We start from the raw sequence: 27,107 nt of genomic DNA, 5'->3' as shown, positions 1-27,107 counted from the left end.
GTTTGTTAAATGAGAGATGTACTATTGCAGAGGTTTTAATACCTAAATGATTAGCAAATGTGTTTTATCAGTGTACAATATCTGTAAGCATTGATAGTTTGTCAAAATACAGTATCTATCTATCTATCTATCTATCTATCTATCTATCTATCTATCTATCTATCTATCCAGATAATTTCATTGTTTCTTTGATTTTTGTAAATGTCCTTTATTTAACACAAACAAAAAATTTAACATAAATAAAACAAAACAAAAAATAAAATTAAAAAATGCCACAACTACACAAAAAGAATTCATTCACGTATGCCAGTCTCTGAGTCTCAAATACACAACCAAAAAATGTTAACTAATAGTAGACACATAAACTGAGGATCTTTCATTTGAGTGTGCATTTAAATGCTAATCAGCACTGTCAAAATAGTGTACCCTAACTGAAAGATGATATTCTTTAACTCACAGAGGTGATTACAATAATACGTAGCATTAATACATTTAGGATGATGGTAATGTCTTTTTTTTCTAAACTCAGTCTCCCAAGATAATACCTATTCGATTGAGCTACTAGAGGTATGATCGTTAAAAAAAAATACAGCACTTCGTTTTAGCAGGTTTTTGATAGTTTTTATAACTTGGAAGATAATATTTTGAACTTTAAAACACCTTCAAAATAAAAAAAAACAACAACTACGGTCTATTTAAGGCATGCCTCTGTCAGAATGCGCCGCACCGGAAAAACTACATTACCCACAGCTGGGCGCCTTCCGTTCAAATACACATGCGCAGTCCGTTGTTCTACTCTGGACAGCTGTAGGAGAAAATGGCAGCATTCATGCTAGGACAGCAGGTAAGACATTCAATTGTATTTTCGGATTTTAATCGTTGTGTAATAAACATAATCGAGATTTCTATAGTTTAAGCTCCTATGTTAAATATTTTATTCGTTCTGGTGAACGAATAACGAATTAAATGTGTTTTAAATTCACACGAGGCATTGCACTTGAATGACTGCTAACGGGTTAGCCTACTAGCTAGCTGTCTTTAACGTTAATGGTACAAAGCGTGCTAGAAGTTCACCAGCTCAGTTTTTGTGTCTCTTTTTTAAAGCCGTGCATCTTTTCTTTTCTAGGCCCGCCAGTTGAGCACGTCTGTGATCAGACCTGCAGCAAAACTGGTTAAGGTAAATACATTCAGATTGCGCAGAGCACAGTCGTTCATCAACGGATTGTATCAGGATTAGCGGATATTTCGTTCAATGCATTTATTTAATATCTTTGCATGTCCTTCTAGCCTCCAATCCAGGTGTATGGAGTCGAGGGCCGATATGCCACCGCTCTGTTCTCAGCTGCCAGTAAGCAGAACAAACTGGACCAAGTGGAGCAGGAGTTAGGGAAAGTGTCTGTAAGTCAAAAAGCAACACACTGAATTTCAGGGTTACTGGTCAACTCACTGCCCAGAAAAGTCACTCTCCATATGCTTAGGTTACTTACCTATAACTAGCTGAAATCCATGGATGATATCCTTTTACACTGACAGCTGAAATACCCTAAACCTAACCCTAACCAGGGAGTGAGTTGACCAGGTACCGAATTTCAGTTCAATGATGTACATGTCAGTGGTTAATATCAGTTGTGTTTTAATCAATATTTCATGTCAAGGTGTGATGGATAATGTTGTTTTGTATTTCAATGACATCATAAGATATCTCAATGTGTATATCTGAAAATTGAAGTGCTGGTATAAGAATTGGATCAGTGCCAAATTATGATAATCAAACTGCTTATCACCTACCCTATGTTTCTTCTAGTATATACATTTAATTGGTGTTTGTTGTGTGCCATCTTGTTTTTCCAGGCGCTGATTAAAGACCCCAAGATTTCCAGTGTTGTGATGAATCCTCATGTAAAGCGTAACCTCAAACAGAAGGCTTTCAACGACGCTCTTGCAAAGGCTAAGGTTTCACCCATCACTGTCAACCTCATCAGTGAGTGATTTTCAGAATTGCTAAGTGACCCCACTGCTGCTATGTGTTTGACCTCTATGTTAGCATGGTGTTGTCTTAATAATAGCTAAGCAGGCCATAGTAGGTTCTACAAATGTATGTGTAGTTTGTGCATGTCATGGTTCAAACTAAATATGACATTTATCAACACGGTGAATAATACGATAATAAGACAATAGTCCACGTGCACACACCAAAGCTAGTACTACAAACAGAGCAATGTGAGACACAAGTTTTACATGCTTCTGTTTTCTCCATTTTGCTTCTATAAAATAGTATGCAAGTTGGGAATTGACCAACATGGGTTTTTTCCAGAGCCAATACCAATTATTAGTAAGTAGGAAAACTCGTATCTGACATTTGAAATTGTTATACAGCAAACTACAAAATCTTGGTGTTAAAATTTGGAATAGGGCAAACTCTCGGCTTAGCTATTATTAATGACTTGTCAGATGGCACTGCATTATTATATTGTGTGGGAAATTGTTCGTAAGAAGCAGAGAAAAAAATAAAAATCTGAAAATGCTAAATATTGGATCTGATAATTGGACAAACGATAACTGTTCAGCCCCTAATGCAACCTATTCGCATTTTACAATCTTCGTAACTTTCAAAAGTAGAATGCAGCTGTGTCGGAAACAAACAAAAACATAAAATGTTTTGAAATTTCTGCCTAAATGTATTAACTTTGGCTCCCTTGCCTCGAACAGGTATATTTATTTAATTTTTTTTTTTTTTTGGTTGATGCCAAATTGAGCAGACTTGGTAGAACAGTAAACACAAAACCATTTCTGTTGCTACAGATAGCAGTCACAGTCTAAATAAAAATGAATAAACATCTTATTGCAGTCTAATTCAGAAAATTCAATTTTTTCCTAATTTGTCTTTCTTGGCTAAAGAGATATGGATTCTTACACAGTGTGACTACAATAGCATTATACAGCTGCTTTGTACATTTTGTTTTGTCCTGTTACATTTGAAAATGACTTTTCAACTGGCCAGTTGTAAACTTTGCGCTGCTTTTCCGACAAACCGTATGGTTTGGTCAGCATTGGAAAGCTGGATTAGTATTGATACCAAGAAAAATAAATGTTGGAGTGTTTGTGTCACTATTTGCCATTTAACTGAAAAGACAATATATAGTAGAACTGGAGTAAATCAGATATTATCTGTTGACTTTGAACTGATTTAACACAAAAGAAATCACAGTTTTCCTGTCATTACTATCAGTTGATAATGTAACGAACCAAAACAATGTTGCTCAAATCTTACTCAAACATATGTGTTTTTTGTTTCATCAGATGTTTTGGCTGACAACGGTCGTCTCACTCTCACTGGTGACGTTATCACTGCTTTTAGCAAGATGATGAGTGCACACCGTGGAGAAGTCATCTGCTCTGTCACTACTGCTCAGGTATAAAATGGGTGGACATGAGAAACATATTCCAACACTTCAAAACTGGCCACCTCATATAAGCAGCCCCTATTACTATATATATCAATAAAGTTAATAATTGCAGGATTTATGCTGTTGTTGTAGTGTACAGTCACCCAATGAATGTTTGTCTGTTTCAGCCGTTGGATGAAGCAAACCTTGCTGACCTGAAAGTAGCTCTGAAGGGCTTTCTTCAGAAGGGTGAAACTATCAAGCTGGAAACAAAGGTACAGTTGTAATACATGATCCCAAAAACCTAAAAATCACCATTCTACAGTTGAACTTTATTTTAAACTTATTCTGGTATCTATTATGGTAAATCGCATTAATGTAATGATTTTTTTTTTACTCTTCTGTCATTTCAAATTGTCTCCTCTTCACAGTCTGATCCTTCAATCCTGGGTGGCATGATCGTCAGTATCGGAGACAAGTATGTGGACATGTCCACCAAAACAAAGATCCAGAAGCTGACCAAGCTCATCAAGGAAACTTAAGTCCTGTGGACTTAATTTTGAAAAGACAACCATCGGGCTTATAAATGTATATTGCTACCTGCTCCAGCACTGTGGTTGCTCCATAAATCCAGTGTTTGTGCTCACATTCATATAGATGTTAATAAAAACTACAAAAATTGGAGAATGAGTTTTGTTGTCTTTTATGGTTTGTGCGATACTCACATTTGTATGCATATATTTCCTAATGGTGGTCAGTAAAAACGCAAAATAGACCCATTAGCTTGCCATCATAGTCAGTGGTTGATAGATTACAGTAACAAAAGGTTCTAGATGATTTGTAGTTGCTGCAGTATTTTCAGTTTGGAGATGTTCCACTGTAATCAGAGGCCTACGCTTTCTCATCGGGCTACTTCTTTGTTTCATATGATTTTAATGTTGCTGAACCTCATTGCGTCACATGGCTCTGCTTTACGTTTCCTGGAAGCTTTTTGTGCGCATGCGTGTTAGGCGTTCGCTGTTTTATTAATTTTTTTCCGGGCGAAAATGGCTGCCACTCTCATCTAAACCTCTGCGTGAAGGATTAACTGTGGAAGAAATAGGCAGCAGAAATCACAGCCCCGCTTCCAGACAGCAGTAACAGGCGGCAGTGCGCAGTTTGTGCTGCGCCTTCACAAAGATGTTGTTGCTGCCAGAGAAGGGAAATGGATACGATTCGACATTAACCCTTCCCAGTCCAGCTTCCAACAACAAATGAGGTACGAACTGTTCATTTTACGTTCTTAAAATAGTGGAGCATTGGTCGGCAGTTGGCATTTAGATTTATTTTTGCGCGTGTCGTGTTATTTGCATATTATAAATGTATTCCAACCCGCTTGTTTTGTTATGACTTGTGTTTTATGTTGCAACGCTAAAAGGCCTGTTTTATCCACAAAAAGTAAGCTCCTAAAACTGCCTCTTTAGGTGTATGTTTACCAGTTTACTCTTTGCATTTCTCTCTAATATTTGTATTCCTCTGCACCCCAACAGAAAATGATGCATCAAGTGACCGGCAGCAGCAGTGACTATTGTATGAGTGGACTGGCAGAGGACTGCCATCCTGCCAGCCACTTTGATTTATGTAGCACACAATCCCACAAATTCTACCCCTCTTCAACAAACCCTGGGTTGCAGCTGTCCCTTGCCGGCCTTGCCCCTTTGCCACAGGGAATGCACAAAGCCATGGCGTGTCAATTGCAGGATGCCCAGACTGACTTCCAGCCACAGACGGTGAGAATTAGGGGCAGTGAGGCTCTGGGACCCGAGGGCTCAAAGAAAAAGAAGGGCATAGTGAAATCAGGGCGGAGAGGAAGGCCGTCAGGGACCACAAAGTCAGCTGGGTACCGGACGAGTACCGGACGTCCTCTTGGGACTACTAGAGCTGCTGGTTTCAAAACCAGCCCGGGCAGGCCCCTAGGAACCACCAAAGCAGCAGGATACAAGGTGAGCCCCGGCAGGCCCCCAGGCAGCATCAAGAGTCTCTCTCGGCTCAAGAAACTAGAGTTCGGTTTTGACGGCAACAAGAAACTTGACTTTAGCAACTGCAGTGTTCCCAAAAAACTGGACTTCACTAACTGTGATGTTCCCCCTTTTCCGTACACCATGATGGAGAAAAGGGAGCTCTGTGAGCCCGGTGGCAAAGTGGATGAAAGCAGTGAATAGCTCTGCAGAGGACTCCCCGGTGTTGGAAAAGCATTTGGCTGCATGAGCAAGAGGATGCAGAGGAACACATTTCTGACATGTTGGCAGAAAGAACTTCTTTTTTCTATTTAGAATGGCCCCGTCTGACTTTTCACTGTACAGTGTTTGTCATCATCCTCTCATAATAAACGACTGAATTAAAAGGATGGTTTGGCAGAGATGCATGCTTAGAAATGAATCATACCAATCAGTATAGGCAACAAAAAAAGTATTTATCAGTTTGTAGTTCACACCTCACTGGAGAGTTCTCTTTATTCCCTCACAGCAGTTTGTTCCTCTGATTTGTGACATGCTGTCTCACTTTGCTCGAACATTTCTGCGGCCCAGGTCTTGTGACATTTTCTACACTCATTAACAATCAATCAATTCAATTTCTTCCTAAGCATAAAAATGTAAATGTGTGGTTGTCCTTCATGTGTTGTCTAATATGTGTTTTATTTTAGTGATGTAATCCAGTGTCATATCTAAAATGGGAACATTTCAATCCATTTTTTTATTAGCTCGAACTGTTAAAACTCAATGCATATTATCCTTTTGGACACAATATTTGTTATTTCTGAACTGTGTAAATATAGTTTTGATCATGTAACAGCCTGTTTTCATCCCCAAACTTGATAAGCACTTCCAGTTTTACATGTATGTTGTTATGCTGATCGTTAGAGGAAAAAATGACTTCATAAAATGCTTTGTGGAATATGTAATAACTGCTAATGTTCTGTATGTGAAACCAAAATAAAAGAGAAAATGTCTTTTTCACACAGTTGTTTTCTGTCTAACCGAAAAGCATGTACTTCTCCCTGCGGACACCAGAGGGCTTGTGTCCCCGGACAATAATTATCATCTTGTAATAATACCTTTATTTACACCTAGTTAAATTAAGGTGTGCTGACATTTAAAGCCCTGCATTTGGATGTGTTATTACACACAGGTGCTTTATAGAACCACTGGTTTAAAAGACAGCAGAGGCGTGTTTTAATGCAAACGCTGTGGAGCTGATCTCACAGGGCGCATGGACAAGTTACCTCTCGGTCTTATGTGGTGTTTCTACAAAATCACGCACCATAAACCGTGCGAGAAATGAACCGCCTGCAGATCTGAGCCAACAATCCTGTCATATGTTTAAAAAACACTGCACAGAGAGGTAAGCTCCTCTGCTGTCAGCTCGGCGTGGACGTGGATGGTCTTTGTTTGGTCTTTAAGAGCTGGCCCACTGCAGCGAGCCTATTGTGCGTAAAGTTTGCGCGTCTCTGGATGCGTTTCACTTTGATTTACACATAATCCACGGTGTTAAATGAGGACAAGCTGGGAGACGACCGCGGGGAATCGTGGCAAACCTCGGTTTTACGCACGCTCACAGCCTCCCTGACTCACCCCGTCTTTATCTTATTTCCTGAGCGCCTAGCGGCCTGTTTCCTCATGTCAGAGCAGTGCGCAGAGCAGAGGCAACATGGCGCACGGAGTTTGGTTCAGGCGGAAAGGCCGTGTGGTTATTAGCGCACTGCAATCGCCTCTTTTTTGTCGATCTCCCTGCTGCTGCACACAGGCATACAGGCCTGGGTCAATCAGTGGAGTTAAACAATGGGGCAGATGCGCACAACTGGGCCGAGTGTCCAAAAATCTGTCCGTTCATAAGTGATTTAAGCTGATATTATATACCAGTCACTGTTATAAACTTCACCTGGATGCGATGCACAATCACGTGCACGTACCTGTGTGTTTTTGAGTGCGTGCGTGTACGTCTGTGTGTGTGTGTGTGTTCGTGTTCGTAGGGTGAGTGTCACGGCCCTCTGCAGACGGGGGTTGGGTAGCAGTGCCGATTGGTTGCTGCTCACCAACACAGTCAGTCTGGGCTTGTTTTAACACAACCGGGGGCACTTCGACAGCAGGCAAAAATCATGTAGTAAATAAGCCGCTGTGGCTGTTAGGGGACCGGTTATGGCACTCTGAATTTCGCCGCTGTAAGATGTTGCAGCGTAAAGGGGATTTTCTTGTTATTTTGTATCTAGTGTGACAGTTTTTTTTTTCTTCAGAGGGCCGCCGCTGATGAGGCGATGAAGTGCCGAGAATGAGAGCTGTGCCTTGGCCTACTACTAGTGTTGCTGCAGCTGGGATTGTGGAGATCTGCTCTCACAAACCGAGAAAACACTCGCTTTGTGCCACATTCTCAAAGATCCGCTGTTGGTTTCACGGTGACCGACCTCCAAATGGTGAGTTTTTCACGTTTTTCCACGTGTTGGTGGTGTGTGGTGAACTTGGTGCCGATCAGCTCTGTTTTTTGTGTGAGTTAATAGTAGCTTCCTATGTCGGTGTGCGGCTGTAGCTTGTTTGTGTGAGCCACTCAGTGTTTCTGTGATGGCTCAGAGTCACCACCTCTACTACAGCCTCAGCGCTCCTCCATTGACTGTACGAGTCAGCGATCGCCATGACCGCGATCAGCAGACAAAGCGGCGCTATTTTCTAATAATTTGTGAATGAAATATGTGGACGGTTGTGTTTTGGTTGTTTTGTCTTGCGCCGTCCGACTGGCCTCTGGAATGGAGGCCATGCAATGTCGGCTTATTGCTCTGTGTGTGTGTGTGTGCGCACAGTCCATGGCTGGTGTGCTCTTTTCACAGGTTTCTGTCTGGATTTTGTTTACGAAATGTATCAGTGTCAGCATGCTTTCTGGTCTTATACAGTAGGCTACACACACCTCAGTAACACCCACAGACTGTATTTAAACTTCAGTGGCACATTTCCCTTATCTGACCCTGCCTCTTTTTATTTGACAGGCTAAAGGCATGACAACATGAATCAGTCTTACAGACCGGGTCTTAAGGTTGGCTCAGTGTTTGGCTCAAGCCAGCCAGAGCTGAGGCCCCGCAATGGCCTTGTGAGCACTTCCTATGGCAACCAGTGTGGCATTGTCAAAGCGAGGATTAGACCAGTCATCGGCCACGCAGTTGCCATCTTCCAGCCTCAAACAACCTGCTTTGCTGGGGTACAATCAGCCGACCGGTCTCACGGCTACAACGCGCTGAGGAGGGCCGCAGGACAGCAAACCTGACCCAGAGAGGACCTCTATCCTCACACACCTGCACTGTGCAAGCCCAATCAGTGATGATGATGACGAGTTGAGGCACCAACGGTCCAGGTGCCTTCTTCTCCAAGCAACGAGGACTTGGAGCCTTTTGAGACTCTTCAGGACGTGAGCAGGAATGGCTTCTCCCCTCACGGCTCTGACAGCTTTGAGCACTGTTTCCCATCCAGAATGGTTACTGCATTTTGAGTCCACACTGTTTGACAGCAGTGACATAAAGGAGGAGGAGGATGGAGAGCACGAATGGCAGCGAGGAGCTCGTGTCTTTTCACCGCTCCCCTAAACACAGCCATGACCGAACTGAGGGCAAGGCCACGTGCAACTCAGGGGTGGACAAAAGAACATACAAGCCTACAGTCTTTAATTAATGTCCAAACTATATCTGAACTCAACCCCACACTAAGCCCAGTGCACTGCCAGAAATCACTATGAGAGATGGGTGGAGCTTGGCGAGGAATCTGACAGCGATGGTGAACTTACCTCTCCAGTTGACCCTGGACTTATCTCACCAGCTGGCACCAACTCTAATGTGAGTCCAAATCACCTGGAATACTTAGAACTACTGTATAAACAAGTCACATAAATTTATTCTGTTATGTATTTCTTGATTTGAAAGCTTTTTTTTTTTAATCACCTATAACTACACGTAGCTTTGTTTAAAGTTGTACACTGTGTGCCATCCTCATTACACTTTAAATGATGTTTCAGATATAGAAACAGATAACAGTTTACATTCAGTGCCAATGCAGCACATGATACAATGCCCTAACAGCATTTGTAACTCCATAGAGGATCTTCCCTATTAATCTGTTATTACTCAGAATGTCAGCAGTAAACAGTATCACTGTTTTCAGAATCAGATGTTAAAGCATTGTCATTGTGCTAACCAGTCCAACAGCCCAAAGAAAAAGCCTCTTCCTGCAGTGAAATACCTGGACGGTGACTTGGTGTGGGCAAAATTTAACAGACGGCCCTGGTGGCCCTGCCAAGTCACCTGCGACCAAGACCAGGGGATTCACACTAAGATGAAAGGTGAGGTTTCGTGTCAATTTAAAATCAAATTATTTACCACAACTTAACCTTTACCTGACAGGTAGTACCAACCAGATGAATTCTTATGGGAGTATGTCAGTTAATGAATGTGCTTTGGTTTCAGTTCCAAGTCCCCGTCCTTGTCGCGTGTATTACCTGGAGACATTTGGGGAGATCAGAGAATGTGCCTGGGTCCCAGGGAGTGCCATTCTTCCATTTGAGGGAGGCCATCAGTTTAAAGACCTACCTGTGCTTAGACGGAGAGGGAAGCAAAAGGAGAAGGACTACAAGTACACGGTAAATTCATGAAGTGATTTTATAAAATCTTATATTTACTTACCATGAACATTATTCTGAATGTTAGTTCTACTCTTGGCAGATACCCAAAAGTTTGCTGACTGCGTGGAAAGTCAGCGTGGCAGAAGCTGAGTATCTGCTCCCAGGTCGACAAAGGAATAGTGAAAGCGTACTTTCAGTTTCCATTAAGGGAGAGGAGCGTATACCCAGCCCACACCCGACTGAAAAGCCACAGGAGGTGGCCTCTGTCCCTGTGGACCTCATTCGACCTTTATCACCCTATACGGCTCCCAACGGAAATGAGCACCATCTCATTAAAAACTCTACAGTTCAAGCCAGTAAGAGTAAAGCTTGCAAGAAGAAAAAAATGTTTATCAGACATATTTGGTCATATAGTTGGTGGATCAAAGGAATCATCTGCTGTCACAAACGTAACGGGCCCGTTTCATCCAACAACGCGTGCACTGAAAGAAGAGCCGAAGGACTCACCTTATGCTGACCTGGATTCAGTCCCAATGCTGCATCGTCCTAAACGCACAGCAACGGCTCTGATAGGAGGACATGACAGATTGGTCAGGGAAGAACAGGGTTCAGCAAAAGCTAAGAAGTGTAATGAAAAAGCCAAGCAATGCACGGATTCATGCGATTCCTCTAGCATTACAAAATAAAATGACTTCTAAAAGTACAAACTCTGAGCAGAGTTTGGTAGCTGTGTGAATCTGTCGTAACAGTTCAAGTGAAACGCACTCAGTGGATCTTCCTGCCAGCAGCCGTCTAATGACGAGGGCTCTAAAAGCAGAGGAGGAGACGATCTCAAAGATGCACTGGCTGCAAGCCAAATCCTCAGCCGAAGCCTCCTTGGATAATAATAATACACCTACTCTTACTCCATCAAAACTGAAATGTCTCCAAACTGGGAATCCCTCAGCAATGCATCACCCACTGTAAAACGAAGCTCTCCAAAAGACGTGCAAGGAAGCTGGACAAGAAACTCATTCGTAATGGCTCATTGATTAAGTCAAAGTGTGTGGGCTCAAGTGAACCCACTTCACCACCTGTTAAGATTAAAACAGAAAATGTTGTCCCAGATGCATCAACCACTTCCCCATCCCTGTCTCTCTCTCCATTGGAAACTTTTCAGGACATCAAGGAAATAACATTTCAATCTCTTGTGAAGGAGGACAGCAGTGATGGTGAGGTGACTGCGTTTCAGCCTGATTCCAATTATAAATTCAGTACTTTTCTGATGCTCCTGAAAGACATGCATGACACCAGGGAAAAAGAAGGCAAACCCCTGATCGTGGCACCATCGCCTGTGCTAATCAAGGAGGAACCTCTGGTGATCCCTACTTTCCACACAAAGTGACCCACTGAAGGGTTCTGGTGGTGGTTTAACTCATGGGATCAAATTAGAAAACGGCCAATTCAGGAAAATCCACAATACCCACAAATACAGCTTTGAAAAGCAAGGTTAGGAGTAAAGCAATCATGAAAACCGACAACTTCTATTGTGAAGACTTTCCTGTTCACTCTCAGACTGGAAGCTCAGATAAGCAGAGAAGAAAACAAAGACTGCCGCCAAACTGAAACTTAGCATACCTGGCCTGTCTTCAGACCTGGCTGACATGGCCTACGGCAGGGAGTTTGTCAGTGGCCACGCTGACTTGGCAGATCCTGGATCTGATTCTCACATCGCTGCCAGTCCGTCCACAGCTACCTCGATAAGAACTCAGAATCCACAGTGGCTCCAAAGAAGCGCTGGCAGGTGGTTGAGGAGGCTGCTGAGAAGAAGGGTGAAGGTGTGAGCGAGGTGTCTGGTGAGATGAGGGGGTCGTACGCCATGAGGGGCGTCGCCAGATCTGGATGGAGGAGTTGAGAAGCACACAGAGAATGACTCACATTTGTCAGATACAAGCAGCACAGCTGGTAAGATGCAAACAGCTGAAGTTAAGTTTGTCTGGCGAGATGAGAAAATGAGTAAGAAAGTGACATGTTCGTTATTTATTCTTGCACAGGACACTCAGAGAACAAACGACTCCGGAAGCCAACTAAAAGGCTCCTGAGTCGACTGAGGAGTATGAACAAATATTTGCCCCAAAAAAAGAGACAAAGAAAACACACTTCAGAATCTTTCAAAGTGGTAAGAAGTTTAAGTTTTCCTACAGCATAAATTAAAAATACACATATTGTTTTTTTTACTTGGAAACTCTATGCTCAAATTGTTTTTTTTTTTAAACATGCTGCGACATCTATATATGCCTAAACATTGTTATGTGTCCTGGTGGTGGAACATGTCTTCAGATCCTTACTTGTAAAAGTACAGATACAAGCAACGTAAAAGTCGCCCATTACAAGTAAAAGTACTGCATTGTTAATCTTAACTATATAACTAGAAACCAAATGGTAGTGAACCTTCAGTGTGTCAGGAGAATGTTCCTGTTGTAGCTGCTGCAGGTGGAGCTAGTTAGAGCTACTTTTCATCCAATTTTATATATAGACAACAAATATATCTGAGGGGTCATAAATGAATAATAATAAAAAAAAACTTAAGTTCTGAGCACGAATCTGGTTTTGATTTTTGGAATTTTTCGCTACTCTGTGAAATTTTTTGTTGAGATCTTGGATCATTTGATATTTCTTCAAAGTAAACATGTAAAAAGTTTAAAACAAAGTTTGAAAGAAGAAAGAAAGTCGCTGTTTGGTAGTGCTGTTAACAACTCAAGGGCATATGAAATGTGAGCCAATCTTTTGCAAAACGCCATCCTTTAAAAATATGTTGTTGGTGCAAATACTCGAGGAAAACTACTTGAAAAAATTAGAGCTGAACAATAAACGATTCTGGATTGAAATCACAATTTGAAACAAGTCCACAACACAAAGGCTGCAGTTTAGGATGTACATTATGCAGCATGACTGCCCCAGGAGTTGAACAGTCATGTCAACAGTTTTACAAATTCATCACGTTCTCCTTGTTGACAGTTACGCTTTTCATGGTATAGCATGTGGTAATGCTCCATCACGTATATTAAATTCATGGAACATTGAACTGAAGCTTGACTTAAATGAAAAAAAACAAGAAAACATAAAATTAATAAAATTCTTTTGCAAATCAATAGAAATTTCCACCTCTGTCAGACCAGTTGCAATTTAATATTTTCCCCAAATCATACAGCCCTACTCAAAATGGAACTTACTTGTTTGAGTAAATATACTTAGCTACTTTCCACCACAGCAGCCTGCAGCAAATAATGCGTTTCCAGGGAACCTTTAGGATCATTATGCACATACTGTGTATATTTTAAATGCATGCCTGGTACATCCCACTACATCCACCTATCAGTGCAGCACGTTGTAGTTACACGTACCTGCTTGTAAACGACCACATGTTATTACCACAACACAGCAAAACACACCCCAAGTGTTTAATTGGAAACTTGATATTTAACGTTCTCAAACCCTGCTTTCATTTCATGTAAACGTGCAGCACACTTCAGGGATGGCAGCACTCCACGATCTCAACACCTCGGCAGGGACTGTTACCTCAACCCCGTCACCTGCAGAGTCCACCGAGGCTCCAGCAGCACTGAGTCCATCCCAGGATGAGCCTTCTCCTGTAGCACCATCAGCATCTCCACTCCCAACTCAACCCTCCTTCGACACAGAGACAGCAGAAGAAAACTATCTACCTCCTGAGTCTGGTACATAATCCTGAGCACTTACCTTAATCATGCATTTCATTCGTTGTCACTGAAATGTTATCTGTCTGATTTGATGAATTGTTTTTACCTTAGATGCGGAATTATCGAGCTTAGAAAGAAAGAGGCCGAGAAAGCTGTCACACAAGGTGCTGGAATGTACCATAGAAGAAGTGTCTGCTGCTCCTGCTAAGAAGAAAGTACGGTGACACTGAGGGATCAAAGATGGTGATCCAGTGTGCGTTCTGTATTAGCACTGAAAATCTTATTCTCACAATCATTTCATTGTTTGTCCTCCAGGAGCAAAAGCGGTACAGTGGAATTACATCAGAGGTGAAGGTGTTGGTCAAGAAAACCCAGGTAGTACAAAAGCACAACATCAAAAAATCCTGTCTCTGTATGATGCTAAAATTCTGTCTAACCTTCCTAAACGCGACACAATCTCATATCGGACAGCTCGGATCTCTGAGGAAAGAGAAGCTTCCCACCAGCACATCGCCTGCCCCTGCTGCTGCCACCTCCAAACCCTCAGAAAGCAGGTCTCCCAGCCCTCAAAGACCTAAGACCCCCAAGCAGGAGGCGGAGATGGAACCCTGCAGCACTGAGGAGAAGCAAAATGTACACACTGGAACACTAACGCCCAAACCCGAGGTGCGCATGTTGTTTACGTCATCGGTCATCGGTCAGAAAAGAAAATATTCCATTTGCTTGCGTCCATGAGATCCTATACTTGAGTAACAGCAGATGACATTAATCTTTGTAGGTGCTGCCGGTTGGTCTGAATGACGGCCTTTCTTCTCAAGTGGACGTAAAAGGGAAAATAGGAGCTGCATCTTTGAAGGAGAACGTCTGTCAGGTGAGACAGTCGATCAGAAAGTGTGTGGCTTTGCTTGCTTTAGGTAAATTGTTAACGTGTCTCTTACTGTGTGTGTTTGTGCAGGTGTGTGAGAGGACGGGAGACCTGCTGGTGTGTGAGGGCCACTGTTACGGAGCCTTTCACCCGCAGTGTATCGGCCTGTCAGCGGCTCCCAAGGGGAAGTTCTTCTGTCGTGAATGTAACACTGGTGGGTGCAGCTCGTGTTAGACAGAGGGCTCAAAGCAGTCTGATCTTAAAGTGAAGGCCCTGACACAGATAAGTGGAAAAAAAACTTCAAATCTGTGCTTGTATTTTGTGTCCCTCTCAGGTGTGCACGCATGCTTTGCGTGCAAGAAGTCTGGCAGCGGGGTGAAGCGCTGCATAATACCGCTGTGTGGGAAGTCCTACCACACCGACTGCATTTTAGCCTTCTCAGCCACCCAGCCCCATAACAAAGGCTTCCGCTGCTCCCTCCATGTGTGTCTGTCCTGTCACATCTCCAACCCTCTAAACCTCTGCAGCTCTAAAGGTAAGTTCCACTGCTTCATAATATGAAAACTGGGACGTATTGGAAATGACACGCAGAGTTTACATTTCATGTCTTCTTAGCTTCATGTATTTGCTGCTATATTGACCTGAGGACTGTCCAGGCTTTTGCAACAAAGTGTTCTTCAAGCAAAAGCACTCATATTTCTTAGAACTTTAAAATTGTGCTGTATATATGCTTCTGTGTTTACTTGGCCAAGAGAGTGTACTGTAGCCTTAGCTGCAGTCATGAACCAAAGTTTACACACACTTGTATACTCCTATAACTCTTATGATGGAATGTTTAAAGCATGCATATTTGTCACAAAATATATAATAAATCTATGAATTGAAATCATTGAAAACACAAATGCCCTATATATATGCGTGTGTGTGTTTTACATGTGCATGAATATTTTTGTTCGGAAGTGTACATTTCACCTGTTTATGTGCAGTGTCGCAGTAGCTTCATGTCTTTGTATCCGTGTGACAGCAGCATTTTGAAAGTTGCAGGTTCTGGGATTTGGATACCGTCATTGTTTATTTTATTTTTTGTTGGTTGGATAAGTATTCAAAGCCTCACTTCAATTTCTGTTTCATATGTGGAGATAATCAGGGTTTATGTAGATATTTAGCTTTCTATTATTATTACTGAAGCAGAGGCAGCTACTTAACGTAGTGACTGTGCTCAGTAACTCTGGCATCTTTGCTCCTGTGTTGTTAGACTGAAGGCCAGTAGCCTGAGATGTTGTCTTGGATTGTGCAAATTTGTTTTGGCTCCATTAAAAACTGATTGAACATCATTTTGGCATAGTCTCATCTGACAATGTGTTAAGCTTGACTTATTTATGGAACGGCTTTCTTGTGCTTTGTGTGACCATCTCTTCTAATAGTCAGATTAAGTTGAGTCTATTTCAGTCAGTCAAAGTGTAAGGGATACCACATTTGGAGTGAATGTGTGTGTGTTTAACCGTCTGAGCCTCAAAAATGGTTTGAAAGGCATGTTATCATTAAAGCAAAAGAGCCAAAATTCCACCATTGATCAGAGCAAAAAAAAATCTGTGAAACTATTACAATTGTCCAGTCTTCAAGTTTCTGACGGTTCCTGAACTAATTATGTGTGACTACTGGTTCTGTCTCCAAATGTAAGCTTTCAACCCTGATCATTTATCAAAATTACTTCATTCTAATGGCTCATTTAAAAATTCTCCAAAAATACAACATTTACCCAACCCAGACTCTGTGAAACAAATAAAAATCCTCTGCTTTTGTTGAACAAGTTTACAGTCCTCAGGTAACAGTCCAGGTGTGCATGGTTTAAACCGTCTTTCCTCCTTTGTGTGTGTGTTGTAGGTCGGTTGGCCCGATGTGTGCGCTGTCCTGTGGCCTATCATGCCAACGATAACTGCATGGCAGCAGGCAGCTTGGTGCTGGCGAACAACAGTTTCCTGTGTCCAAACCACTTCACTCCACGCAAGGGCTGCAAGAACCACGAACACATCAACGTTAGCTGGTGCTTTGTCTGCTCTGAAGGTGAGCCTGGCCTAGTTTCAATGTGATACTAAGATAACATACATATTTCATCATGAGCTCAGGTCTGAAACTCTTAAACACCTGGGGATTGAAGAAACTAATGCACCTGTTGACACACTGTCTTCATGTTTCAAATGGAGTGGCTGCTTTGGAAAATGAATTGTGCTGCATTCTTCAAGACAGCGTAATGTGTTCTGAATTAATTTTATGCTCCATTTTATTTTTCCAAATGCTCCCACTGGGCAAATTTAGCTATAAATACAACTGTTCCTTGCCACTGGCATGCTGTTTTTACTCACAAATCTGCCTCTGAGACCCAGCAGCTATTAGGACAAGGTCATCCTCAAGGAGTGTCAGAACCTGTCTGCTAAAACTACATGTTTAAAATGGAATGCTATTATCACTGACAGTGATGATGAGTATTGGTACAGCTGAAGTCATTTGAATTCACTGAAGTATCTTATTGAGTCTTCATTTCACTGCTTTGTGTCATTTAGTGATGTTAGTGAGAAGTCAGCTAGTGGATCCTGAATACTGATTACAGTGTTGATAATAAATCAATCATTTGGTATGAATTTACTGGTTTTGTCTCATAAATTAATACATATGCTTGTTAGTCTCCATTTCTTTTCTTGTGGAGTCAGTTGTGGTGGGTATTTGTCATCACTGTTAGCATTTTACAGACCAAATAAGACTATTCAATAAACTAACCGTAACAAAACTTGCGTATTGTGATTTTACAGGGGGCAGTCTGCTGTGCTGTGAAGCCTGTCCTGCTGCTTTCCATCGGGAATGTTTGAACATGGAGATGCCTCAGGGTAGCTGGTTCTGCAACGACTGCAAAGCTGGAAAGAAGCCTCGTATTAAAGACATACTGTGGGTCAAATGGGGGCGCTATAGGTAAGGTCACAGCATTGTCTTTTCTTTTATATATTAAACAGAGGCCGCCTTAAACTATGACAAATGCTGCTGGGTCAAAAATAGATGTACACCAATGCAAGTATTTGGTTGAATGTCCCTGGACCATTTTCACTTTAACTAGCCTCTTTTTTTAGCTGTCCACAAACTTCTGATAAGCTTCAAGCTGTATCTCTGACTGAGCATCATACTACCACCTCCATGCTTGATGGTAGTTTGGGTGTTATTGGGGTTAAAGGTCACTTTCTCTCCTCCAAACATATTTTTAGTCATTGTGGCCAAATAGCTGTTCATCTGAACTTTGATCCAGGAAGCTTTTTCTTTGTCCATGTGATCAGCAGCAAACTCCAGTCGAACCTTAAGATGCTGGTTCTGGAGACAGACCTTCCTTCTTGCAACACACTTGATGTGAACACTGACACCCGAGCTCCAGTGGCTTCAAATTCTCTGCAGACCAGTTTTTTTTTGGTGATTTTTGGTTAACTCTTGACCATACTGACCAGTTGTCTCTCGGCAACAGGTGATAGCTTATGTTTTCTTCCTGATTGTGGCAGTAACACAACTGTAAAAGGTATTTTATTCTTTTAGGGTGCTTTCACGCATACGCCTTTTGGTCCACTTAAAGCGGACTGGAGTCCGCAACACCAGCAAGTACGGTTCGTTTGGGCTGGTGTGAAAGCAGACCAGATGATTTTGGTGCGGACTAAAGAACCGGACCGAGACCACCTTCGAGAGGTGGTCTCGGTCCGCTTCTATGTGAACTCCAGTTCGGTTCGCTCCTGGTGAGAACACAAACCTGTCTCCATTCGGACCGGCTTGATGGCGCAGCAGACTTTTTGGTCTACGGGAGCTTCCGTAGCAACCTGCACGGGGAATTTTGGGATAACGATAACGTCTTGCAATGCATCTTCTCCGTGCCAAAAACGACTGTGCAATGTTCTCGTACCGAATGTGAGCTTCATGCTGGAACAACAGCAGTATTTGAGCTTGCTGCATAAAGCAATGATACGAATATATGGCAACAAGAACGAACAGGAGAGCATAGTTCATTGTTTACGAATAAACCTTCCGGGATTTTTCCCTCTTCACATGCTGCGCCAATCAGCGTTCACCTACGTCATCTAAAACACCTTATTTTTGTGAACAGCGCCGCCACACGACTGGGGGGAGATATAACATTCATCGTAGTTGTTTCAACTGTGAAAACACTGGTGTGAATGCGAACTGAACCAGTTGAAAATAGCAACATTGTAACAACTTTTGGGTCCAAACGAACCACTCTAACGGACTAACAGGTGTGAAAGCACCCTTAAACAGTTGTTTGCACAGATGATTTTGGGACCTGTAGATGCTTTGAAATGGCTCCAAGTGACTTTTCTGACTTGTTTAAGTCACTGATTTTATTTCTCAGATCTTGTTGAGATCCCCTTGTAATCTTTGCGACTGAGACCGATAAATGTAGTCCATTTAAACTGGCTTAGAGGACTCACCAGCTGTAGTCACTAATGAGATGAATTTTCTAAATCACCAAACTTCCACTTCAAGTTGCTGTATGTATATTTTGATCCAGCAGATTTTGTCATATTTCCAAAAGAACTATAATAAATTTATGAAAGAACCAAAACGCATGATTACAGAGGTGATGTGTTTCAGTAACTCCATCATAGAAAAGTAAGAATTATAGGAATCAAGACTGCCATTATGGTCTTTGCAAGTGTATGTAAAGCTTTGTTTACAACTCTATGTGCATTTGTGAACCTGCTCTAACTGTTTAGGTGGTGGCCTGCTGAAGTGTGTCTGACCAAAGATGTCCCAAATAACATCTTAAGGATGAAACACGAGGTGGGAGAGTTCCCAGTGCAATTCTTTGGCTCCAAAGATTTTGTGTGGACATACCAGGCTAGAGTCTTCCCCTACATGGAGGGTGACACTCACAACATAGAAAAAATGGGCAAGGGTGCAGATGCAGTGTACAAAAAGGGTATGTGCTTCATTTTTTTCCCAGCTGGTCTTTTATGCTTCTTGTTTTGATTCTTGTTGCGCTTTTAATAGCCTCAGTAAGATTCATGTCTGTCTTTATAGCCCTGACTGAAGCAGCAGAGCGGTTCAGGGAGCTTCAGGCAGAAAAAGAAATGAAGCAGCTTCAGGAGGACAGAAAAAATGACAAGAAACCTCCCCCATACAGGCACATTAGGGTACGCTGTGTCACCTGATGTGGAGTACTTTTTGTACTAATCTACTCTGATGTGACACCAGCTTGCTGAGACATACTGTAAAATCATGGTCCTGTCTCTGTTTCTCAGGTGAACCGGCCTATTGGGAAGGTGCAGATTGTCACGGCGGACTTGTCAGAGATCCCCCGCTGTAACTGTAAGGCCTCTGATGAGAACCCGTGTGGCATCGACTCAGAGTGCATTAATCGCATGCTGATGTACGAGTGCCACCCTCAGGTGTGTGCTGCAGGGGAGCGATGTCAGAACCAGGCTTTCACAAAGCGGCAGTACACACCTGTGGAGATTTTCAGGACATTGTCCCGAGGGTGGGGTTTACGTGGAGTGTCAGACATCAAGAAGGTCAGTTGGAAATAAATCAAACTGAAGATTTTACTTACTCCCTGAACCAATTTTCCTTTTACAGAAGCGGGCTGTTCGAGTTGTAAATGGAAGTGGGTACCGGGCCCATACAAATCCAATATTTATACAATTACAAACATTAAATTCTAATGAATTGGTAGAATATGACCTCCTCAAAACTATGTATGAAGCTCACCAAAAATGTTACCAGACAACATACTAAATACATTCAAAAACAGAGAAAGTAGATACAAATTAAGAGGGACTTAAGTTTTTACAACATCAGACTTTAGAACAAAATTAGAGGAAAGAAGAATCTCAATCCAAGGAGTCAGTCTGTGGAACAATCTAGATCAGGGGTGTCAAACTCAGTTCCTGGAGGGCCACTATCCTGCATGTTTGAGATGTTTCCCTCTTCCAACACACCTGATTCAAATGATCAGCTTATCGTCAAGCTCAGCAGAAGCCTGATAACGAGCCTGATCATTTGAATCAGGTGTGTTGGAAGAGGGAAACATCTAAAACATGCAGGATAGTGGCCCTCCAGGAACGGAGTTCGACACCCCTGATCTAAATGATAAAATTAAAACTTCCAAGTTCATTTTTAAGAAAAGTCTAAAAGCTTCACTACTAAAAAATATGACACTGCTATGTAGCAGGAAATTTGCTTTATGTTTTCCTGAATCTCTTGAAAGACGGCAACAGCGGAACTTGACAATGACTTGTCAATGATTTTATGTTGATGGGTGCAGATTTTATAAGTTTTGAACTTCCTTCTGCCACCTTTTCCTTCAAATATGTTTTGTTGCATATGTATTTATTTTGTATTTGTTTTTGTTGAACGAAATAAGCGATTAATTCTAATTTCCTATTTCTGTTTTTAATTTTTCTTTAAACTCTGATGCTTCTCAGGGGGCTTTTGTGAGCGAGTATGTGGGAGAGGTGATAGATGAAGAAGAATGTCGAGCCAGGATCAGACACGCTCAGGAGAATGACATCTGTAACTTCTACATGCTTACACTGGACAAGGTCAGACACTCATAAACACAGTCTGGATATAGCACGACTCAGCAGCACACTCATTCATAGTGCAAACCAGATGATTGGTGCAAAGCAGCTTATCTTTTTTTTTTTGTTTTTTTTGAAACGCCAGGACCGGATCATTGATGCTGGGCCTAAAGGGAACCAGGCTCGCTTCATGAACCACAGTTGCCAGCCAAACTGTGAAACTCAAAAGTGGACTGTGAACGGAGACACCAGAGTGGGGCTGTTTGCTTTACAAGACATCCCAAAAGGTTTGAGGGACAAGCTGTATCTCATTTCTGTGTAAACAATGTGTAGGAATGGGAATGCATATTATTTTATTTATTTACTCCTGTGAACCTCTACGACTGTACTTTAGGTGTGGAGCTGACTTTCAACTACAACCTGGAATGTCTTGGCAACGGGAAGACAGCCTGTAAATGTGGAGCATCCAACTGTAGCGGTTTCCTGGGTGTTCGACCAAAGGTAAAATTTGATATTTAACCCTTGTGTTGTCCTGCCGGTGAAAATGGACTCATTTCAAAGTTTGAAAATATGGAGAAAAAAATATTTTCACAGTGAAACTTCTGATGTCCACATTTTCAACATTTTTGGGAAATCTTTGAACATTTTTTGGTTTAAGAACATTCACAAAAAAATCAACCAAAATCCAGTGAATTTTGCTGGATTTTGGTTGATTTTTTTTGTGAATGTTCTTAAAGAAAATATTAGAAGTTTTACTGATATATATGTAATTATTTTAGATATTTTTAGGATTTTTTTGGAAATTTTTTACTAATTTTTAAAAAATATTTACAGGATTTTTTTGCCAAATTTGGGGGATTTTTTCTTAAGAAAACTTTTAAGGGATTATTATTATTTGAATTTTCTTCCTAAAGTTTTTTGCAAATTTTCAGAAATTTGGGGAATTTTTTTGCAGAGTTTTTGGATTTTTTTCCGACAAAGAAACAATATTTTTTGGTGCCCATAAATGAGGACAACAGGAGGGTTAATCAGTTGATGCTCTGACTAGCCTAGGGTTTCTCAAAGTGTGGGGCATGTCAGGGGGAGGCCCGAGTGACTGGGAGGAAAAGGTCCGTCTACACGGAGCTAATTAGCTGAACCATTGTTTTATCGTCGGCTGTTTTTCGTGGCACACAACGATACTCAAGCTGCGCTGTCACGGTAACCGTCCCCACATTCCTTCTGCTCTGCCCACAGTGATTAGCTGTCAGTAATTGCAGAGAAAGGAGAAATGATTAATTGGGATGAAAAGGAAAATTGAAGACGAGACAAACAAGATAGAATCTCCTGAAAAAAGTCAAGAAGATTTGATGAGATTTATCTTGCTCTTGACTCCACAGTGAATGTGGTGGGAGATGAGGACAGACCCCTGTGTGTTTTATGTCAGAAAACTCTCGCAGCAGTCAGTATGAGACCAAACAAATTACGAAGAGACGCTGAGACGTTACATCTCAGCCACGTCAAGAAGCCGCTTGACTTCTTTCAGAGAAAACTTGATGAATACCGTGCGCAAGAACGTCTTGTGGCAAAAGCTGCATCAGTGAACAGCAAAGCACAAATAGCACTGCTCTTGATGTGGTGTCAACAACGACTGATGAGACAACTGCTGCAAAATTGTTCTTTGGCCAAATATCTGTGATCCCCTTTTCTTCTTTCTCTTTCCTGTGCAGTGTGAGTTTTCACTGGGTACTCTGAACATGCTGAGGTTAATTGGTGTCTCTAAATTGTCCATAGTGTGAATGGGAGTGAGTTTGCTTGTTTGTCTCTCGGTGTGGCTCAGCAATAGAGTGCTGATCTGTCCACAGTGTCTCCTGCTTTCACCCTAAATCAGCTGGGATAGACTCCAGCACCCCATGACCCTACAGAGGACTAAGCGGTGTATAGATAATGGATGGATGTGTTATATGGCTGTATTTGGTGCATGTAAAAGGTCCACAAACTTACAAGGTTTCCACCCGAGTGATTTATTCCCTCCTACATAAATCACTGCTCCTTACCTGCCTGAAACACCTTATTTGAAGTCCAGGCTTTTCTTTTGTTGCTTCCACTGTGTAACACATTTGCATAGCGCCTGACTAGTGACTAGTTCTGCATGCCCTCAAGCAAATACAAGCAGCCTGCCAGTTATTTCCTCACTAGAGCTACTTCTGTTTGGGTTATGTGTCTCAGGCTGTACTGAAAGATGTAAAGTTACAGTAGCCGACCAGTGTTTTCGGTCAGCTGACCAATCAGAGCAGGCTGGAATTTTTAAGGTAACGGACTTTTCAGAAAGGTGAAAAAAGGTGTTGCAGCAGTGTACAGTGTGACATACATTAAAGCATGTAAACCTATCCTAGTGGACCCTACAATATTAAACATTATTAACCTGAGCATAATATGGGCTCTTTAAAAGAAGAGCTGCCTCATAATCATCCCATTCTTTGTCCTTGTTTAGAACCAGCCACCAGCTGAGAAAATGAAACTGAAGGAAGGAAAAAGGAAGGTACCCATGAAGAAGAAGACCAAGCAAGAAGTGACTAAGGAGAGGGAAGATGAGTGCTTCAGCTGTGGCGATGGAGGGCAGATAGTGTCCTGTAAGAAGCCAGGCTGTCCGAAGGTCTACCATGCTGACTGTCTAAACCTGGCCAAGAGGCCTGCAGGCAAGTAGAGCTGGAGGGTTGTTTCTGTTTGTGAGAGGAAGGCTTTAAAAACACACCATAAACCGATGAAGATTCAGTCAAAACTTTTGTGTAGCCAGCCTCAAATTTACATAGTTTATCATCCTCAAGTGCACATAACAATAGTCACAACATCACCGGCAGCTATATTAGATGATGAATACATTATAATGACGCTGTTTTTTTCCCCATCCATTTAACATTTAGGGTTAATGAACACATAGAATAAAGTGCTTATTTCAGGAAGTGATAGTTGTTGAAACACTTTGTGAAGTTGAATGAAATCATCAGACTTTGATAAGCGAGATATTCGGCCGTTTAGATGTTGTTTTTTGGTTGAACATAGATGACATTGTACTAAACAGCAACATTTTAGTAAACAAAACATTTCCTTTTTTAAATCATGTCATTTCTAGTGACATATCTCTTCAAACACACAGCCTCAGGAATAACTGCCTTGAGTTTTTTATGATCCTATTACCCTGGCTTTTTTTTAGGAGATATAGTTAAGCAAAACTAAATCATTTTTGTCAACCTGCTGTTAGTGGGAACTTTTCCTATATGTATGTTTTTACATGAAGTAAGATACATACTGACTGCACTGATCTTTCTCTCCAGGCCGATGGGAGTGTCCATGGCACCAGTGTGACATCTGTGGTAAAGAGGCAGCTTCTTTCTGTGAGATGTGCCCCAGCTCGTACTGTAAGGAGCATAGAGAAGGTATGCTCTTCATCTCCAAGCTGGACGGCAAGTTGTCCTGCAGCGAACACGACCCCTGTGGGCCCGACCCCCTGGAGCCGGGGGAGATCCGTGAATACATGCCCAACGTGGCCTCTGTGAGGCCCGGGGCCATGGGTCTGTCTATGGCTCCCTCAATGCTCCCAGACTCCAGAAGATCCTCCTCCTCCTCTGCTGCTTCTCCCGTCTCCTCCTCTGCTGGCCAGACTGCACCATCCAGGCCTGAGCCTCCTCCTCCTCGTCTCTACATCAACACAAAGACTGCTACCTCGAGCTTCATCCCCTTCAGCAGGTCTTACCTCGCAGACGGAACTGAGGGGAAAGCTTTCTCCACGACTTCCTCCTCCAAGGATGAGAGAGAGGACGGAGAGGTGGAGGACGGGGAGGTGTGTGGGTTAGACATGGAGGAGGTGGAGGATGACGATGATGATGATGAAGATGATGATGAAGAAGACGACGACGACGATGACGAGGAGGAAATAGAGGAGGAGGAGAATGAAGTGGACGAGATGGAGATAGTGGAAGATGAGGAGGATGAACGACTGTACAGAGGCAACCATCTGGAGGACGACGATGAGGAGGATGAAGAGGAGGAGCAGGGAGGTGGTGTCTATGACACGTGGGGGGTGGATGAAGATGCTGATGATGGGGAGGGGGAGGTGGAGGACGTTGAGGAGTGGGGAAGAGTGGAGGATGATAAGTGAGTCAGTCCATCCATTCATTCATTCATTAATCCTCACCAAAAAACTCTCAGTAGACTTTCAGAGAACTTCCAGAGTTTAATATTTTGGTACCTACTTGAATGCAACACTGCCTTCACCTTGGTACAACATTGCCTTCTCATCTCCAGACTGCTGGACTGACAGTGGGGATGTGTGCTGGTGCTGAGGCTCAGTGGCTGATTCACTCAGTCTCTTTATACTTCTGTCAATATGTTCATTTGTGTCTGGTGCTGTTATGTTCTGCTGTTTGTTTCTCTTAATATGGTTTGTATTTTTTGGCCTTTTTGTAAAAAAAAAAAAAAAAAAAAAAGGAATATAAGAAAAAGGTGAGAAGTCACACCTGATCAAACTGTCACCATGAGGGCATCTTCCATTGTTGTTACTGTCTTAACTTTGTCTTTCTCATTACAGGAGTTATCAAAATAGAGTTCTCACTGGTCCGTGTTACAGTTAGGCACAGCTTGGTGCTTGTGAGGAATGCAAAAATAAACCCACTGGAGTCATCAAGGCTGTAGATGATTCTTCTCACGACACAACGGTCTCAGTTCTTATTATTAAGTTGAAATTGTTCACTGTTTTTCCCACCGAACAGGAAGGTCAGCGTTTAAGATTCTAGCCACAGTAGACACAAAAATGACACCAAACATTCCACAACCTTCCACAGATATGGCTAACATTGGTTTTACAATATAATACTGTTATTCCAACAACTAAATAAGTGAAGAAAACCTTTGACTGCACTAACTATTCAGTGTTTGATTCACTTAGTCAGATCTGTCATGACAAACATCTTTTTTCCATTCCAGTCATTGATAAAACTCAAAAAAACTCAACTGTGTGTAAGACAGTTACATATGAAGTCGTTGTTTGTATACATACATTGTCGCTTCCTTTAAAAAGTGCAAATTTATGAAGTTCCCGCCTCTATCTCCATACACTCCCCTTCATTTGCCATCACTGGAGACTCTGCTCAAACACTGTGAACCTGCTCTGTGCTGCACAATGAAAACTCGTTGAGTATTTCAGCCATACATGTTGGGAATGAAGAATAATGATACAGAAAGTTTCACCCGGCAATTTGACACGATTGTTTCCTTATCTTTGTTATATATATAAAACCTTGGAAGTCTGAATCTGTGTTTTTGAGACTGTCATCAGTACATTGAGTTTTAGTGGTGGAAATGCTCAGCCATGGCACTGACAACTTATTTCTTTAATCATGTATCTTCTTCCATATAAAAAACACCATATGGACATATTGGCATTTCAATTTTTACTGGAGGGGGTATTAAATTAATGACAAAGATCCTATTTTATTAGCTTCTTGCAAAAAATAAATAATTCCCAACTAACTACAGCTGTCAGGTAAGTGATGTAGAGAGCTGAAGTAAAAGTAGAAATTTGCTTGAAAATTCTCAGTACAAGTATGTTAGATAAGTACTTGAGTAAATGCACATAGATGCATTCCACTGCTGGTAAATAGATGGGTGTTGGAAACAGTTTACAGCTGTGTCCAATAAATGCTGCTCTGAAGCATGAAAGCCGTGACCTATCTGTCATGGCAAGACTTTGAACAACCAGAGTACCACTGTTCAGACACAACATTAAGATCACCTGCCTAATATTGTGTTGATCTCCTTTATGCTCCTCTTGGGATGTCCTTTGGCAACAGGATGGTGGCAGTGAATTCTGTGGGTTGCAGGGCGGGACCTACCTAGGTCAGGCTTATCCTGGTACATCCCACAGATGCTCAGTAAGATTTGGATCTGGGGAGTGAGGAACCCGTGTGAACAGTTTAGCTCGGTTGTT

The 27,107-nt window shown here is 42.0% G+C and overlaps 3 protein-coding genes across 3 annotated transcripts; all 3 read left to right on the top strand.

Annotated features, from left to right (window-relative positions):
- Window positions 1–753: 753 nt before the first annotated feature.
- On the top strand, window positions 754–4,073 carry atp5po (ATP synthase peripheral stalk subunit OSCP). Its single transcript, XM_022216400.2, has 7 exons — window positions 754–844; window positions 1,127–1,177; window positions 1,288–1,398; window positions 1,852–1,981; window positions 3,301–3,413; window positions 3,575–3,661; window positions 3,818–4,073. Exons 1-7 carry the CDS (start codon window positions 818–820, stop codon window positions 3,926–3,928), a joined length of 630 nt encoding a protein of 209 aa, XP_022072092.1. The 5' UTR covers window positions 754–817; the 3' UTR covers window positions 3,929–4,073.
- A 324-nt stretch (window positions 4,074–4,397) lies between these two features.
- On the top strand, window positions 4,398–6,382 carry si:ch1073-44g3.1 (uncharacterized protein LOC797133 homolog). Its single transcript, XM_022216399.2, has 2 exons — window positions 4,398–4,644; window positions 4,916–6,382. The coding sequence occupies exon 2, from the start codon at window positions 4,919–4,921 to the stop codon at window positions 5,585–5,587; it is 669 nt and encodes a 222-aa protein (XP_022072091.1). The 5' UTR covers window positions 4,398–4,644; window positions 4,916–4,918; the 3' UTR covers window positions 5,588–6,382.
- A 4,151-nt stretch (window positions 6,383–10,533) lies between these two features.
- LOC110966903 (histone-lysine N-methyltransferase, H3 lysine-36 specific-like) lies at window positions 10,534–25,834 on the top strand. The gene is made up of 19 exons (XM_051954495.1): window positions 10,534–11,960; window positions 12,050–12,174; window positions 13,519–13,732; window positions 13,826–13,929; window positions 14,030–14,089; window positions 14,186–14,380; window positions 14,493–14,585; window positions 14,670–14,793; window positions 14,914–15,114; window positions 16,464–16,643; window positions 17,387–17,543; window positions 19,337–19,542; window positions 19,644–19,756; window positions 19,865–20,134; window positions 21,047–21,163; window positions 21,288–21,429; window positions 21,537–21,643; window positions 23,616–23,820; window positions 24,457–25,834. The coding sequence occupies exons 2-19, from the start codon at window positions 12,112–12,114 to the stop codon at window positions 25,278–25,280; spliced, it is 3,375 nt and encodes a 1,124-aa protein (XP_051810455.1). The 5' UTR covers window positions 10,534–11,960; window positions 12,050–12,111; the 3' UTR covers window positions 25,281–25,834.
- Window positions 25,835–27,107: the final 1,273 nt, after the last annotated feature.

Source organism: Acanthochromis polyacanthus, chromosome 10 (assembly GCF_021347895.1).
Source record: "Acanthochromis polyacanthus isolate Apoly-LR-REF ecotype Palm Island chromosome 10, KAUST_Apoly_ChrSc, whole genome shotgun sequence".
In the NCBI taxonomy this organism is placed as follows: Eukaryota; Metazoa; Chordata; class Actinopteri; family Pomacentridae; genus Acanthochromis; species Acanthochromis polyacanthus.
This window is presented reverse-complemented; position numbering and strand designations above follow the sequence as displayed.